This window comes from Octopus sinensis, linkage group LG5 (genome assembly GCF_006345805.1).
Source record: "Octopus sinensis linkage group LG5, ASM634580v1, whole genome shotgun sequence".
Lineage (NCBI taxonomy): Eukaryota > Metazoa > Mollusca > Cephalopoda > Octopoda > Octopodidae > Octopus > Octopus sinensis.
The window spans coordinates 133,826,779-133,843,453 of NC_043001.1; the positions used below are offsets into that span (position 1 = coordinate 133,826,779).

At 36.7% G+C, this 16,675-nt stretch overlaps 1 protein-coding gene across 2 annotated transcripts in view; it reads left to right on the top strand.

Annotated features, from left to right (window-relative positions):
* Nucleotides 1-12,063: 12,063 nt before the first annotated feature.
* LOC115212285 (serine/threonine-protein kinase 31) overlaps nucleotides 12,064-16,675 on the top strand; it is an 83,059-nt gene continuing 78,447 nt past the window's right edge. Inside the window, exon 1 of one of the 2 annotated variants that reach the window (XM_036503092.1) lies at nucleotides 12,064-12,300. In XM_036503092.1, coding sequence (XP_036358985.1) covers nucleotides 12,208-12,300 — 93 coding nt within the window. In that variant the 5' untranslated portion in view covers nucleotides 12,064-12,207. The remainder of the gene's footprint in view (nucleotides 12,301-16,675) is intronic. The other variant, XM_029781128.2, reaches the window with a different exon arrangement.

Sequence of the window (16,675 nt, forward strand, 5' to 3'; positions counted from 1 at the left end):
ATATATATATATATATGTATGTGTGTGTGTTTGTCCCTCAACATCGCTTGACAACCGATGCTGGTGTGTTTACGTCCCCGTAACTTAGCAGTTCGGCAAAAGAGACCGATAGAATCAGTACTAGGCTTACAAAAAATAAGTTTATTATCAAAGAATGTATATCTGTATTTTAATATTTTTGTGACAACCAGTACTTAACACAACAAAGCTTATACGAAGCTTTACATTTTACTTTTGACAACCTTTTTCTAAAAGAAGTGAAACCGGTCAAGTGAATAAACATCTTTAAAATTGTATTTTCAAACCTTTCATATTTATTTCCACTCGTGCAGTACCTTACAACTTTACTTTGTTACACACACACACACACACACACACACACATAACTTGGAAAAGGATGCGTGGCGTTCGATAATATAATAATATAGATAATATATAAATATATGCATATATACATACATATATGTACATACCTACATATATATGTATATATACATGTGTAGCGTACCTCGGTGATATCCTCACTGTTTGAGAGACATCATACAAATAACTTCATGGCAGATAGCAGCCATCCTTCGGCTGCTTAGGCCATGTTGTGTCCGCTACCCTGATTGGTTGGTTTTGGAGCAGTTTTATCTCTTGCTTTATTTCGCGCCAATGTGTAAACCAACCAATTGCGGCCTTCAGATAAGGTCCCGTGACACAGTCTTTTACATTTTCTTCTGGAGCCTCTAGAATGTTATAAAACCCAGCGATCCATTGAATCGTTCGTCTTTGGTTCTAGACCTTCTTAGGACTAACCTCTGACCACAGAGCGACCAGCCATGTTCGAGCGACTCAACCAGTTCCAGCGACAGACAGCGACGATGCCAACACCACCGCAGCATCTCAGGAACTTTCTCTACCTTCGCCATCACCTCCGTCGGCTTCAACAATATGTACACATCAACATCGTTCCAGGTTTAACTTCACGCTGTTGTGAATATTAACCAAGGTTAATATCTTCAGTCTACCTGCGAGAACTTTCTGAACCAAGTAACCCGACAAGCATAGAAGCCACAACCTCTACACGTGTAGTAACATAAGAATATTCCCCTTCTTCAGGACAACTGATGAAGGGGAATATTCTTATGTTGCATGTCTCGTTTCTCTGTTTGTTTGTTGTTTTTCGTTGCTCCAAAAAAGTTCGTTTCTATGTTTTAGTTTCTCATTGTGTTCAACGTTTTTTGCTTTTTGATGTCCTGTACACATATATGCATGTATATATACATATATATATATATGTTGTTATGTATGTATATATATATATATATATATATATATAATATATATATATATATATATATTATATATATATATATACCTACATATATATTGTTACAAAACATGCCGTCGCTCAAACTTCGAACCCGAGACCCTACCAAGTCGAGCGACGACGATTGACCGGCTCAGTCGAACGGGAATTCGCCACACAGAGAGGAAACGGTGGTGGGGGGTTGGCAGCGAACTCGAACCGGCGACCGGAGATAACAACAACAACAACAACAGGAGGAAGAGAGACACGGCGGAAGGCGATAACTTACATTTAAGAACAGTTTATAACAATTATTACAACATCAAATACAATGTGAAACATAGCAGATACAAGAAAATAACATGCAACAGAATTAACAAGAAAATAACAAAATCAAAGCATTTAAACATAACACGTCGTTCGAAAACAATCAAACAGTTCACGATACACCAAGTCCGGAGACAAATCAAAACAGTTCAAATCAATGTCCTATATTAAAGTCTTTCTCTTTCTTTTCTTCCTCTTTTCCCTCAATTCACAACGTTCTTTACAATCTCATTTCTTTTCTTCCTCTTTTCCTTCTTTTTTTTCCGACACCTCAATTCCCCTTTTTTAGTTCAACAATTCTTTTTTTCTCTTCATCACAGATTACAATTTACGTCATAATTCTTTCTTTTACATTTCACATAAAAAAATAAACAAAACTTTACCGTTACATTTTCTAGTTACAATAGCCGTGCCTTCACGCCGCAATTTCCCCCACCTCCTCAATCCTCTGTGTATGTCTTTCTCAACCTCTCGCTTGTCATCCTCTCACATTCACCGTCTCCGGCACAACTGCTAAACTGCCCTGTTGCCAAACTGATCCTGATGCCAACTGATCCTGTTGCCGACTGACCAACAAGCTCACAGCTCGCCGCATTTTAAAGGGTGGTTTCTTAAACTCTGCTTGACCGGAAAAGGGTCAAAGGTCTCTTCCAAACACATTAATCATTCCAGAAACCGACAGGACAAAGGCCTTATCCGTCTGCTTGACGCCAAATCACAAAACCAGGCCACAAGCACTCTGTTTCTCAACTGACCTCCATATAAATATGTTGTTATGTATATATATATATATATATACATATATATATATATATATATATATATAATATATATATATATATATATATATATATAATATATATATATATATATACATACCTACATATATGTATATATACATGCATATATGTGTATATATGCATATATTTATATATTATATATATTATATATATATATATATATATATTACAGGCAATAATACAAACAAATGATGGCCATGACTCCTTGTCAGGAGAATGAAAAGAAGGCTCTAAATTCTCTCCTTTACTATATCCTCCAATGAAGAAATCTTCGATTGGACAACCCCTATTACAACAACACCTTAGTGGTAAGTGGGTTCGAAGAAGAGATCACTTACACACCCAACCCGAACTCACCAAAAACAGAACAATGTCACAATGGGGCATACACGATCGCGCGCGCGCGCACACACACATATACCCGCAGACACATACACACGCACAGATTTTTCTAACATGCAATAACACAAACGCGCTTCGGCACACTCACACCAAAGCGCACACGCATGCGAATGCGCAGCCACACACACATTCTCTTTGTCTCTCTCTCTCTCTGTCTGTCTTCCTCTCTGTCTCACATCGATATAAAAATATGAATATCTGGGACCCCCTTCGGTCACGACACTGACCATGGGATTGCACCCAGAAAGTTACCCTCCTAGTCACAAGTCTGGGCAAGGTGGTTTTATGGAAGACCAGCAATCGCCCATGCATACCACGCCACCAATGTTATCCAAGGGAAAGGCAAAGGGGCTGATACAGATTGGCACCCGTGACGTCGCAACTCATTTCTGCAGCTGATTGAACTGGAGCAACGTGAAATAAAGTGTCTTGCTCAAGAACACAACACGCAGCCCGATCCGGGATTCGAGCTCACAACCTCACAATCGTAAGCTCGACGCTCTAACCACTGAGCCATGCGCCTTCAAAAAAAAAAATGAATATAGAACCTGTAAACTAGGAGACAGACAGACAGATCTGAAGCAGACCTGGAGCCGAAAGGGCATGTCATTGATGAGGTCACGAATGGTGAGGAAAGGACTTTGACAAACCTCACTAATTGATTGATTGACCGAACAGTTAGTTAATCAAACAATCGATTAGTTAATTGGTTAAATAGTTAACCAATCACTAACATACAGGAGTGCATGTAGGACGCTTGACCGACGTTCTAGACCAGTGGTTCTCAACCGGGGTCCGTATGGCCTCTGACGGTCCATACAAGATTTTTTGGGATCCACGTAACAAAATAGTAAATTAGGGCTCCACAATAGAATTTGAAAGGCTCCTGAAAAAATTACCTTAGATGTATGTATTGGTATGAATTGCAAGAAACAGCTCGGTTTCTTTCTCTAATATTTTGCATAAATCAACCTACACATGTTAATGTATGAAAAACAAAATAGAATTTTGAAAGATGTTTCTATAAAACTAGTTTTAAAACATCGAAAGGCTTTGAGGGTCCACCAGAATAAAATAATAATCAAAGGGGTTCTGTAGTGGCTCTTGCATGCATGAAGTGGATTCGATCCACCATAGCCAAATTTAAATTAACACTGCAACAGAATTTTTCCCACGATGGAACAATGGGTTTCCTCTGACAGCAGTTTTACATTTTCCAGATGCCTTTGGCTAGGCCGAAATAATGTCTTCACCACTTGACCCTTTCTAACCTCTTCTACTTCACCAAAAGCTAGAATATAAATAACAAGACCACCAACTAAATATATTGTTCTCAATGATATATCTATCCTTCTGGATAGTTATAAAAGCAAGAACATCCCAAGCAAAAATCAGTCGGTGACGACTCAACCAGTTAGTCACTTCGGTGACAACGAAGTCTGGCTGACCAACTAGAACATTGGTCAGAGGGAGGAATGAAGTTTACTGTCAGCAACTGTGAGACAACGCCCTACAACTTTCACTAGTTCTAATTCTGTTCTCTTACAACATCATCTATCGCTATCTGTGGATTACTACTAACAATTTGTGTACGCCAAACTATGTAAAAAAAAAATTCTACTACATCTAACTTTCTTTCGCTTGCCCCCGGATGTTATAACCTGCCATAGATAAAAAATGGTTAAGAACACCTGTTGGGGGTTGCATTATTGCATTATACAATATGCTCCTTTTGAAGACGGTAGGGTGGGAGTTTAATAAATATTTAGCTGCTAATTTTAACAGATCATGTAAAGATTCTTTCATTACAGTTAAGTTTGAAGAATTGCATAAAATATTGGTCGAGAGTAAACGTAGACTCTACTTCATATGTAGCGACTTTGTGCGGATATTTTAGTTTTACTGCTTTGTCATGGGTATTATTTTTAATCATTCAGAAACCAATAGCCTGTTTTGGATAGTTAAACAGGACACGGGACTATTTTCACCATTGTTAAATTTACTATTTTAACCAATCAGTAGTCTCTGAGCTGTTTTTGACTATTTAAGAGAACATATATCTGTCTCATCTTCTCTTAGCTATCGCCAGTATCTTCTATCTTATCTCTTTTTCTCACTCTCTTCTAAGTAGACCTTAGTATTAGTTTAACCTCGACGTGATAATTTCTTTCCATTAATGTACATAAACTTTATCTGCTTTTTCTATTTACTTATGGTCATTTATCTACTTGCATATACTTAACCCTAAAATCAATAAAATACATATGAACACTTTCTACAACACAAATTGTTCAATTGACTTTGTACGTTTCAAACTTGTCTTGATCGATCTTGTAAATTGAGACTTGTTATATTCTATGTTAAATTCTGTCCTACCTCAAATTTGTATTCACAAACCACGCGGTGTATAATAGTTATTGCTTTATTCTACCAATAAGGTGGGAAGAGTTCTATTTTTGTTGGAATGTAGGAAATAAACGAGGAAATCTTTATATATAAAAGTAAGGTTGTGTGTCTGTCTACTCCGATTTAGATTCCTAACTACTCCCACATTTTGCGGTGCAGTTTAACCAAAACCGGGTATCTTATAGTCGTGATTCATATCGAGCCCTTCTGGGTATTAGCGCGCGTCTACGATGAGCCTACGATTTTTAAAATAATTTACCATCATTTTTTTCCATTTTAATGCATTTTTTCGCTATTATATAAGGGAAGTAACTCTCTAAAAATCTCTAGGATGAGTCAACGATTTAAAAAAAAAATTACCATCATTTGTTTTCCATTTTTAATGCAATTTTGTGCTATTTTTTGGCTATAACTCTCTAAAAATGCTTTATAGTTATTTCCCTTACAAACCCGAGCAACGCCGGGCGATACTGCTAGTTATATATAATTAATTACTACTGTTAGTGCTGTGAATTTCTTTGAATTTCTTGCGTTTAGTATGTCGCACATTCTGCCATGGACATCCGTTTAGTTTATTGACCTTTTTAGTTTTCTATACAAAGAAGAAAGTACAAAAATGCTTGTCAAAGTGCAGACATGGCTCTATGGTTAAGAAGTTCATTTTACAACAACATGATTTCAAGTTTGATGATCATTGTTTGCCACTCCGGATGTTTTATACTGTAGCCTCGGGTTGACTAAAACCTTGTGAAAGTAATGTAGATGCCAGTTGAAAGGACGGTTTCTGTTATTTGGATGGTAGACACAATCCGGCGAACGGTTTCATGCCATCATCTAATCCTTGGGTACCTTTAATATAGTTCATTCTGTTACGAGAATTTAAGCCAACTCTCTAGTCTGAGGATAACTTCCTTTCTTTGGTGATGAAGGTTCTGGAAAGTGTCCTGAGATGTTGCCCTTTCCTCTCTAAACCATTAATAAAAAGCGAAAATTTCCCCAATCTTTAATTGTTTCACATACCTAGGAATTACAGACGTGCATCAAGGAGCATATATTTGATTGTCCAATCTCTTAAAAATTAAGTCAGATTTCCCTTAAAACTGTGTCATAAAGCACTAAAAAAAAAAGAGGCACATTAGATAACCTACTTGTAGATATACTGTGGCTGGAAAAAGATGGCGAAGGGAAGAACATCTTTGATGACAAGTTTACTCGGATATGACTGATCTGAAGCTAAACAACAACATTACATTAATGTTGCAACCTGCTTCAGACAGCCATTCAACGACTACACATACAGAAACAACTAAAACCATATTTCAACAGATAAGCTACCAGAAGTGAATGCTCTATTCAATGTAATAGTATGCATGAACGCTCGTAAAACTGAACCTATAAAGCGTATTTGCTTGATGTATCGGTGTACAGACAGCAGTATTTGAGAGCTAAAGATTAAAGACGAAGGGCGGATTTACCTAATGTTTCTATGTATCCACCACTGGTTGCACGTTCTTGAACTTTTGCAAACTGCGTCTGCCAAGAATATTAAGTAATTCCGAGCCCCTAGAAACAGCTGTCGGACCTGAAATACCATGCCTTCTACCCTTAGTTTACTATATTTTTGTACTCTCTGTGAATCTGGTCTGTTACAATATAAATATCTGTATATTTATGCATGAATGTTCATCGTCTGAATATCTTCATTTTTTGTTGTCTCTCTCTTAACATGTATATATATATATATATATATATATATCTTTATATATAAAAGTGAAGTTGTGTGAGTGTATGTCTCCTAGGATTTAGATTCCTAACTACTCCCACATTTTGCAGTGCAGTTTAACCAAAACCGGGTATCTTATAGTCGTGATTCATATCGAGCCCTTCTGGGTATTAGCGCGTGTCTACGATTTAAACAAAAAATTACCATCATTTTTTCCCATTTTTAATGCATTTTTTGCTATTATATAAGGGAAGTAACTCTCTAAAAATGCTTATATAGTTATTTCCCTTACAAACCCGAGCAACGCCGGGCGATACTGCTAGTATATATATATATATATATTATACAACTAACCCAAGCGGTTTTATCATCGGTATCTTCATATCTTCTCACTCGGATTCCTCTTATAGCCACTCTTCACCCAGCGGCTTAGCCCTCGGTAATCATTTGAGCGCTACGGAGTATCTTCTATATTAAGCATCTTTAGGTCTCATCTGTGGACTAATACATTCGGCACTTCCAAAGTTTATTCATAAAATGTTCTCACACTCGAAAAGCTTAAGGTATGAAACTAGGTATTAGTATTTTTCGGTCGATAACCAATGAAGTATTAGGGTTCTGGTGTCTGTCCTACGTGTACGTTTTGTAGTATTTAATGTATTTTTCATTCATGGAATAACTGGACGCCACGCATCCCGAATTTTGTATACATTTTTTGTGACTCTTTCCTTCTTTCTCTCTCGTCCTTTCCTTTTCTAACAACTCTACTTCCTCTCTCTCGTCTTCTAACACTTAATTGTAGACTTCTCCCTTTCTTTCCCTGCTCTCTTTCTCTGCCACTCTTTCTCCCTCCTTCCCTTCTATCTGCTGCCCACACGTGACCACTGACTGTTTTTCTATCGTCTGCCTTTTTGTCACTGGATGCCTAGCATGCTGGTCAACCTTTTTTTCTCTTCTCAATTCTGTTATTTTTTTTTCTCTTCCCAATTCTATTCTTTACATCCATTTGAGGATTCCTCCCAGGCGTTTATCCATCATTCTCTTGTTTGGCCCCAAGGCTATATTTATCTATTTATTGTCTTCGTCTTTCGTTTCAAATTACTGTTGTTTACTTTCGAACGTCAACCCTGTATTATTTTGATTGCTCGAACCCTAATACTCCACAAATCTTGCGGGTGCCGCCGATATACGAAGTTCCTAGTCTTATCGTTAAAGGCATGAAACTAGGTATCAGTACTTTTCGGTCGGTAACTGATGAAGTATTAGGGTTCTGGTGTATGTCATATACTCTTTTCTCTTTTACTTGTTTCAGTCATTTGACTGCGGCCATGCTGGAGCACCACCTTTAGTCGAACAAATCGACCCCGGGACTTATTCTTTGTAAGCCCAGTACTTATTCTATCGGTCTCTTTTGCCGAACCGCTAAGTGACGGCGACGTAAACACACCAGCATCGGTTGTCAAGCAATGCTAGGGGGACAAACACAGACACACAAACATACACTCACATATATATATATATATACATATATACGACGGGCTTCTTTCAGTTTCCGTCTACCAAATCCACTCACAAGGCTTCGGTCGGCCCGAGGCTATAGTAGAAGACACTTGCCCAAGGTGCCACGCAGTGGGACTGAACCCGGAACCATGTGTTTGGTCAGCAAGCTAATTACCACACAGCCACTTACCACACAGCCACTCCTGCGCCTGTGTACGTTTTGTAGTATTTAAAGCATTTTTTTTCGTTTATGTAACGTACAGATGTGGTTCTTACGTCGAAGCTATCAATTGTAGAAATTACTTGATTAAGTACTTGATAAAAGAAATTACTTGATGTAGAAATAGCGACTCTTGTTCTGCGTCGGGGTCGCTGTGTGTAGATAGCCGAAAGTCGGATGAGATAGCGTAATAGCAACATCGAAGAGAAAAGAATAATATTCACGGATTTTATTTGCCGGCAGTGGTCAGTAACACAAACTAAGTAGTAGTCGTATAAGTGACAATGGCAACAATATGTGGAGGCGCAATGGCCCAGTGGTCGTAGGATCGCGGTTTCGATTCCCAGACCGGGCGTTGTGAGTGTTTATTGAGCGAAAACACCTAAAGCTCCACGAGGCTCCGGCAGGGGATGGTGGTGATCCCTGCTGTACTCTTTCACCACAACTTTCTCTCACTCTTACTTCCTGTTTCTGTTGTACCTGTATTTCAAAGGGCCGGCCTTGTCACTCTCTGTCACGCTGAATATCCCCGAGAACTATGTTAAGGGTACACGTGTCTGTGGAGTGCTCAGCCACTTACACGTTAATTTCACGAGCAGGCTGTTCCGTTGATTCGGATCAACCGGAACCCTCATCGTCGTAACCGACGGAGTGCTAAGAGTGCTGCTCGCGCGCTCTTAGTGTATGTTGGAAGCTGTGTGTGGAAGCCAAGTTAACGATCAGTTGTCGGAGAGGAGGAGAGGGTAAGATTTGCGTTGTCCTTTTCCATTCGGCCAAAGGATGTTCTCGGTTAACCGGCTGAAAAATGAAGATGGAAGCGAACCCTTCATTCGTTTATATAAGGTTCGGCTAGGAAGTAGGTCAAACCTTAAACATATGTTGTGTATATTATTTTTATAAGAAAAAGGATGACAGTGACTTCGAACTTTAAGCTTAGGGATCTTTTCCTTTTGAACGGCACTTTGTAACATAATTTCTAGGTAACTAAAAAGTTTTAAACTTCGTATACTGGTAGAATGTGTTTATAAAACATCATTTTCTCTTGGCTTTATTGAGAAAATTCTATAGGTTGTAACATATTTCGTCTAAAATTTCTTGCATTTCGGCAATTTTAACCAATCAATTACCTCCATTGACGTAAATAACATTCAGTGCATAATGAATATGTCCCTCGTTTAAGAAACAGATTGGGTTTATTTACATCTGTGAAGAAAAAAATATACCCATCGCCAACCCTAACCCTAAATCTAAAATAGATTGAAATGCAATAGATCGATACTAGGGCCATAATTATGGGTGACATTTTCATTTGACAACGCTAGAAAAAAATCCCATTTTCCGTAGCGGTGTCGTATGAAATTGTCACCCATAATTATAACCCTAGTATCGATCTATTGCATTTTAATCTATTTAAGATTTAGGGTTAGGGTTAGGAGTGGGGGAAGGGTATTTTTTTCTTCACAAATGTAAATAAACCCAATCTGTTTCTTAAAGGAGGGACATATTCATTATGCACAGAATGTTATTTACGTCAATGGAGGTAACTGATTGGTTAAAATTGCCGAAATGCAAGAAATTTTAGACGAAATATGTTACAACCTATAGAATTTTCTCAATAAAGCCAAGAGAAAATGATGTTTTATAAACACATTCTACCAGTATACGAAGTTTAAAACTTTTTAGTTACCTCGAAATTATGTTACAAAGTGCCGTTCAAAAGGAAAAGACCCAAGCTTAGTAATATTATGCGATGGTATAGAAATACCAATGTTTGAACATGGGGGTACAGTAAAACTGAATCAAAAGACACACTAAAATCAAACCTCAGCTTATTTGTGAATATTCCTTTATTGGAAAAGTTTAGGTAAAATTCCTTTGAAATACATGTAGTTGCACAAGACAGAATAGGACAGCGCACAGCATACTGTGTAATTCAGTTCGGGCAGTACACCAATATTTTGGCGGGAAAATATGTAGCTAGGTACTCAATGTCGTTTTAACTATGCGAGTATGGCTTTATGTATGTCTGTATATATTTCTACAATGGTGTATCCCACAGATGACCTAAAATGAAAATATCTATATGCATGTCTTTATAACGAAGTTTTCCATAAGCTTATCTACGAACATGCATGCTAGGAGTAAGCCACAATGAAACCTTATTATTAATAACCCTTTTCAACAACTTAAACAAGTATTTCATCATTAAAGCGGTTTTTATTTACACTGTTGTTTCTATTTATGCTATCTAAACAAATGATATGGAACAAAAAAAATATGCCTACTGTGGGAGGCCTAACATACCATTCCGTTTAATAGCCCCATCGCGTCCTTAGGTGCCTTCAGCGGAGTTCGCAGAAACCCTACTGTTCCCTTTCTCCCCGTCCAAATTTTCAGACAATGCAAAGGCTACATCAATATCTCTCGTTTGCCTCTTCTGTTGATTAACATGTGTAAACACTCAAAGGCTCTCGCGTGTTTACTTTTATAACTACTATTGTATATCATTCTCATATATACAACACTTTATTCCACCATTCCTTGCCATCGATATATTCTAGGGAACTCTTTCTCGTCCCACGATTGCATCGTGTAAGAAGTAGAGAAAAAACATCGTGCCATTAGTCCCTTATCTCAGTTTAAAAAGACAAAACAAAACTGTAAAAACAACATTTCAAAACCGAAATATTTAAACATTCTAATTCTTTTTTTTCTTCTTTTAAGCATTAATAATCAAAGAAAGAATTATGAGTTGGCAAAAACTGCAGAGTTTCGGATTAAATGTTTTACAGCATTTAGTTTCGACCACAGTTCCCAGTTCAAACGTCGCCGAGTGTCGACTGTCCTCTCGTTCGCGATAATAGTATCAAATGAATTGATTTAGCATTGCTTGCAAAATGTGTCCCTAAAAAACAAAACAAAAACTAGACAACAAGCAAATGTTACAAATTAAATATAATCATTAATATTTTGTAAACATTATACTTTTACATTTTTGCCAATGCTGTCAATGACGTTATATTTTCAACCTACCAAAAATAGCAAAAGCGCTGAAACTTAAGCCTTGTGGTTTCATTCAGCGGTTTTTTTTTTGAAGACTAGAACAGACAGTTACAATAAATATAATTTTCAAAAAATAATTCTACATGAAAATATGTCTATTATATTCATTCTACGTTAGATTTTATGTAAGATTTTGGTGACGATATTTATCTGAAGTTGCAGATCATTTAGGAAAATAGGACTCAAAAGAAAATTCCTATTGGAAACAATAAAAAAGGTTTAAAGAGCAACTTTGGTGATGAGAAGCAGACGCCAGTATCATCACGTCACCCTTGACAGGTGCTCCAAGTACTTCAGGTTTGTTTTAAATTGAGAGTAGCGGCCCCTTGAAAGAGCAGAGGCCATTTAAACCATTTATCACTTACCACCACAGCCTGATGCTCGCTACTGCTTCTTTCTTTCTGTCTCCCTCTTTCTCGCTAGTTTTCTTTATGTTACCGTAATCTCATTTTCGTTTAGAGTGATTATCATAATGTCTTCGTCGTCAGCACACAACAAAATCTCTCCTGGACATGCGATTACCTACGACGTATTCGTAGCTAACCTACCTTCCGATGCCAACGAGGTAATATCCTTTATCTTTTATCTTTTATAAGCAACTAATTATATCTTATGTTTATTTCGCACATTTACGTTCATTGTTTTTAATTCATTCATGAATTACTAATGCTTTAAATAGATAATAATCTCTTCATTCAATAACACCACATGTTTTATTATTTTTCCTCTATAAAATATGATCATGACCGACTAGGTAATTTTATTAATTGTTAATTAAAAATCAATTAAAACGACTGTGATGTGTCTGTAGAGGTGTAATGTACAATACTATAGTCGATTTAAAACGACAAAAATATCCAATTAAATTAATATAAAGTACGGATTTTAAGTAAGTAGGGCTTTATGCAATAACAGCAACAGCAGCGAAGCTTAATAAGATAATCAACAACTTGAGGCAATTCAACTGCACATCATTCAAGAGGAAAACATGTGTCTTGGGGAAACCATGTGCATCGAACCCCCTTCAGTAAATGACAACATGGCGCGCCATTTTCGATTCTGTTAAGTATTTCTTGCATTAAACAGTGCTTAGTTGAGAAATTATATATCTATATACATACATATATATATATATGTATATATATGTTATTGTGCTTTGATATATTGAAGATTCGTGTTGAGTACTGAAACCTACAATTCGAATATGTTTAGAATACAACAACTGTATTGTATTGTATTGTTTGTATTATTTTATTAATGTAATTGATATGTAACAGTATGGTTTGGTCTCTGGAGAGAGAGGTTGGTTGGGGTAAAATGGGAGTTTGGTTTAATGTTTTCTCTGATAATCGATTTATATATATAGGAATGGCGTGAGTGTAGTAAGACGGTCTGTTTGTCCTCAACTAATATCTTCGTCTCTTGTTTATTAATACTATACTTATTTGTATGTGCAAGTGTTTTCTTCAAAGCCTTGCTACAAGCACTTCAATGCGAGATTTATTAATTAATTCTGTTTGTATTTTCTTACGTGCACGTATGTATATGTGTGCGTGTGTATATAATTTTAATCACTTTAGTTAGTGTTCGAATACGTCTAGTCACAACTCCAATGCCATGTTTAGCAAACTGAAAATCGATAAAGAATACTCTGCCTCCCATCGTATCCTATCAACAACTGCTACGAACAACTTGAGTCAAACTATCGATCTTGATTGCTGCCCCTCCCCGTAGACTGTTTGTCAGCTACAACGAAATAGGAATCCCTTATACCTTTGCCTGCAGCCTCTAATAAGCTACTCGTCGACACCAGTTTCCCTATGAACAACCTGTTTTTATTTTGCCTTTCCATTTTTCCCGTCACAGACATGCTGGGATAGACTTAACATTGTAATATTACTTCTCTCTTTTCATCGCCTACTTTTGCAATAAATCTTTCTGATTAATATTTTTGAGCAGTTAGATACCCAAGACATAATAATAGCAGACAAATACATAGACATACATAATTCTGTCGTTCTCAGTTAAAAGATAATTGAAAAAATGCTACCAGAATTCAGAAATACCATGTGCGTGTGTGTATATGTATCTCTGTTTTTGTGTGTGTGTGTGCATGTCTGTCTGTGCTGTGTGACGGACGCTGGTTGGTGTGTTCCAGTAGTAGAACTACCTACTCAATAATCTAAGTTACTCAGTATTCCAGTTGTACTATTAACGTAATCAATTCTCAAAACTGAATTTTCGTGACAAGGCTAAAACAGTGTCAGCCTCTTCGATCTCACACGTGTATGCAATATATATATATATATATATACATATATATATATATATATATGTGTGTGTGTGTGTCAGTCATTAGGTTGCGGCCATGCTGGGACTCCTGCTTTGAAAGGTTTAATCGAACAAATCAATCTCAGTATTTAATTTTTTTTAACGTCTGCTACTTATTCTAACGTTTCCCTCCCCACCAAACCGCTAAGTTGCAGAGACGTAAATAAACCAACACCGGTTGTCACACGTATACAACGTACATCCTCATAGTTTCCCTCTACCAAATACATCCACAAGGCATTGGTTAGCCTGGAGCTATAATAGTGTAATAGAGGACACTTGCTCAAGGTGTCACGCAGTGCCACTGAACCCAAAACCACGTGGTTGCAAATCGCGCCTCTTAACAATACAGGGATATCTGCGTCTATTTATCTATCTGTCTGTCTGTCTGTCCGTCCGTCAGTCCGTTTTTTCCCCCTTCTTAAACCTTTCTGTTGAAGAGCATAGGCTCGAAACGTTGAAGACTTTTCCATTCTTCCCAAACATTAAACTAATGCACCTGTTTGTTGTTCCTTCACGTGTCTTCGTTTCTATAAATTTGAATCTTATAATATTTAGCAAGTTAAAAGTTATGGCCAGTCATTGGCCACTATGATTAGCCATAACATTTAACTTCCTAAAATATATCACTGCTCTAATGTTTTAGAGTGTTTCTTTTTTGTATATATGAACTACTGACGATATATACATGTATAGATAGGTAGATAAGTGATAGAAAATTAAATGAATAACATTTTTATTTAAAATCTCCACAATTGATTTGACACATTTTTTACACCTGTAGTACATTGGTGAGATGTATAATCATTATCAGCCATCCAATGTGTCTCCTCAGGTTAGATCCTACTGTCATTTGACACAGTGTGAGAATGCATACCAAAAGTAATGTCATTTTCAGCAGTTTACAAACAAAACTAGACACAGATATTGTGACAAACAAAATAAATTTATAATCAAAATACAAAATACTGAAATAATAATGAAGGTTTATATCAAGAGCACTAATAATAACAATAAAAACAGTATAAGAAAAGTTAGAAATGGAAGAAAGAATGGCTGTGACCGAATAGAAAACTGTGGTCAAGCATTGAAGTTGTAAGGATAGGAATGCATGTCCTCTGGGAAATGACTACCTTTGCAAGAATGTAATATACAAATGTACAGTTAGTAGTCTATCAGATGTATTAATGGTGCAACCGCCATTTGCTTCAAACATTGATATCAGAGTCACATTACACTGTTTTGAAAGCATTAATAAGATGCTGCACATCTCTTGCTGGTTGGGTTTGGAAACACAAGGAAGGAAAAGTGCAATACAGTATCACATGGACGGTAACGAAAAATGACTATCCATTTGATGAGTTCTTGAGATCTTGCAATATCTGTTCTGAGGAAGCACAATGAATTATAATGTGTACAGATAAATTTGTGAATAGGTACTCCAAAAGAGTTATTAGATGCAACCACAAGCTAAAATGCTCATTTTCACAGTTTTCTAAAAGCCATTAATATTTGAAACTTTATTGATTCAACCTGTTTTAAATTTTCTTTTTCATATTGTATGTATCTATCTCTGAAGTTTTTAAAAATAGTTAAATGGTTGTAAGAAGAATCTCTCTCTCTCTCTCTCTTTCTTTCTTTCTTTTATGTATTGATGTATATATATGTCTGTCTATCACACACACATCAAACTATATAACATCACCTATATACGTGTCCATATATAAACATATATGTGGTATATATGAGCTGGCAGAATCGTTAGCGCACCTGGCGAAATGCTTAGCAGTATTTTGTCTGCCGTTACGTTGTGAGTTCAAATTCCACCGAGGTCGACTTTACCTTTCATCCTTTCAGGGTCGATAAATTAAGTACCAGTTACGCACTGGGGTCGATGTGATCGATTTAATACCTATGTCTGTCCTTGTTTAGCCCCTTGTGGGTAATAAAGAAATAGGTATATATGTGGGTATATTGTATTTTACTTATATGTCTGTGTATTATATTTTATTTAACTTTATCATAGTATATTATCTATTTTTTATTTTTTTACAAGCAGTTGTATGTAAAAAGTGTATATGTGCGTATACAAATAGGTAAATGGATGCTTTTAAGAAAGTTTTTTTATTTTACTTTCTCTTAGTCCTGTCTTAGAAATAATATGTATATAAGAAGTGTATGTGTGCACGCACAAACACACACACATGTATATACATTATACTATTTCTTTCCTGGTTCTATAATACTAAGAATGTATGTAAGAAATATATGTACATGGTAAGTAGCTTGCTTACCAACCACATGGTTCCAGGTTCAGTCCCACTGCGTGGCACTTTGGGCAAGAGTCTACTATAGCCACAAGCCAACCAAAGCCTTGTGAGTGGATTTGGTAGATGGAAACTGAAAGAAGCCCATTGTATATATGTGTGTGTCTGTGTTTGCCAACCATTGCTTCACAACTGATGATGGTGTGTTTACGTCCCTGTAACTTAGCAGTTTAGCAAAAGAGACTGATAGAATAAGTACTAGGCTTACAAAGAATAAGTCCTGGAGTCAATTTGACTAAGGGCAGTGCTTCAGCATGGCCATAGTCAAATGACTGAAACAAA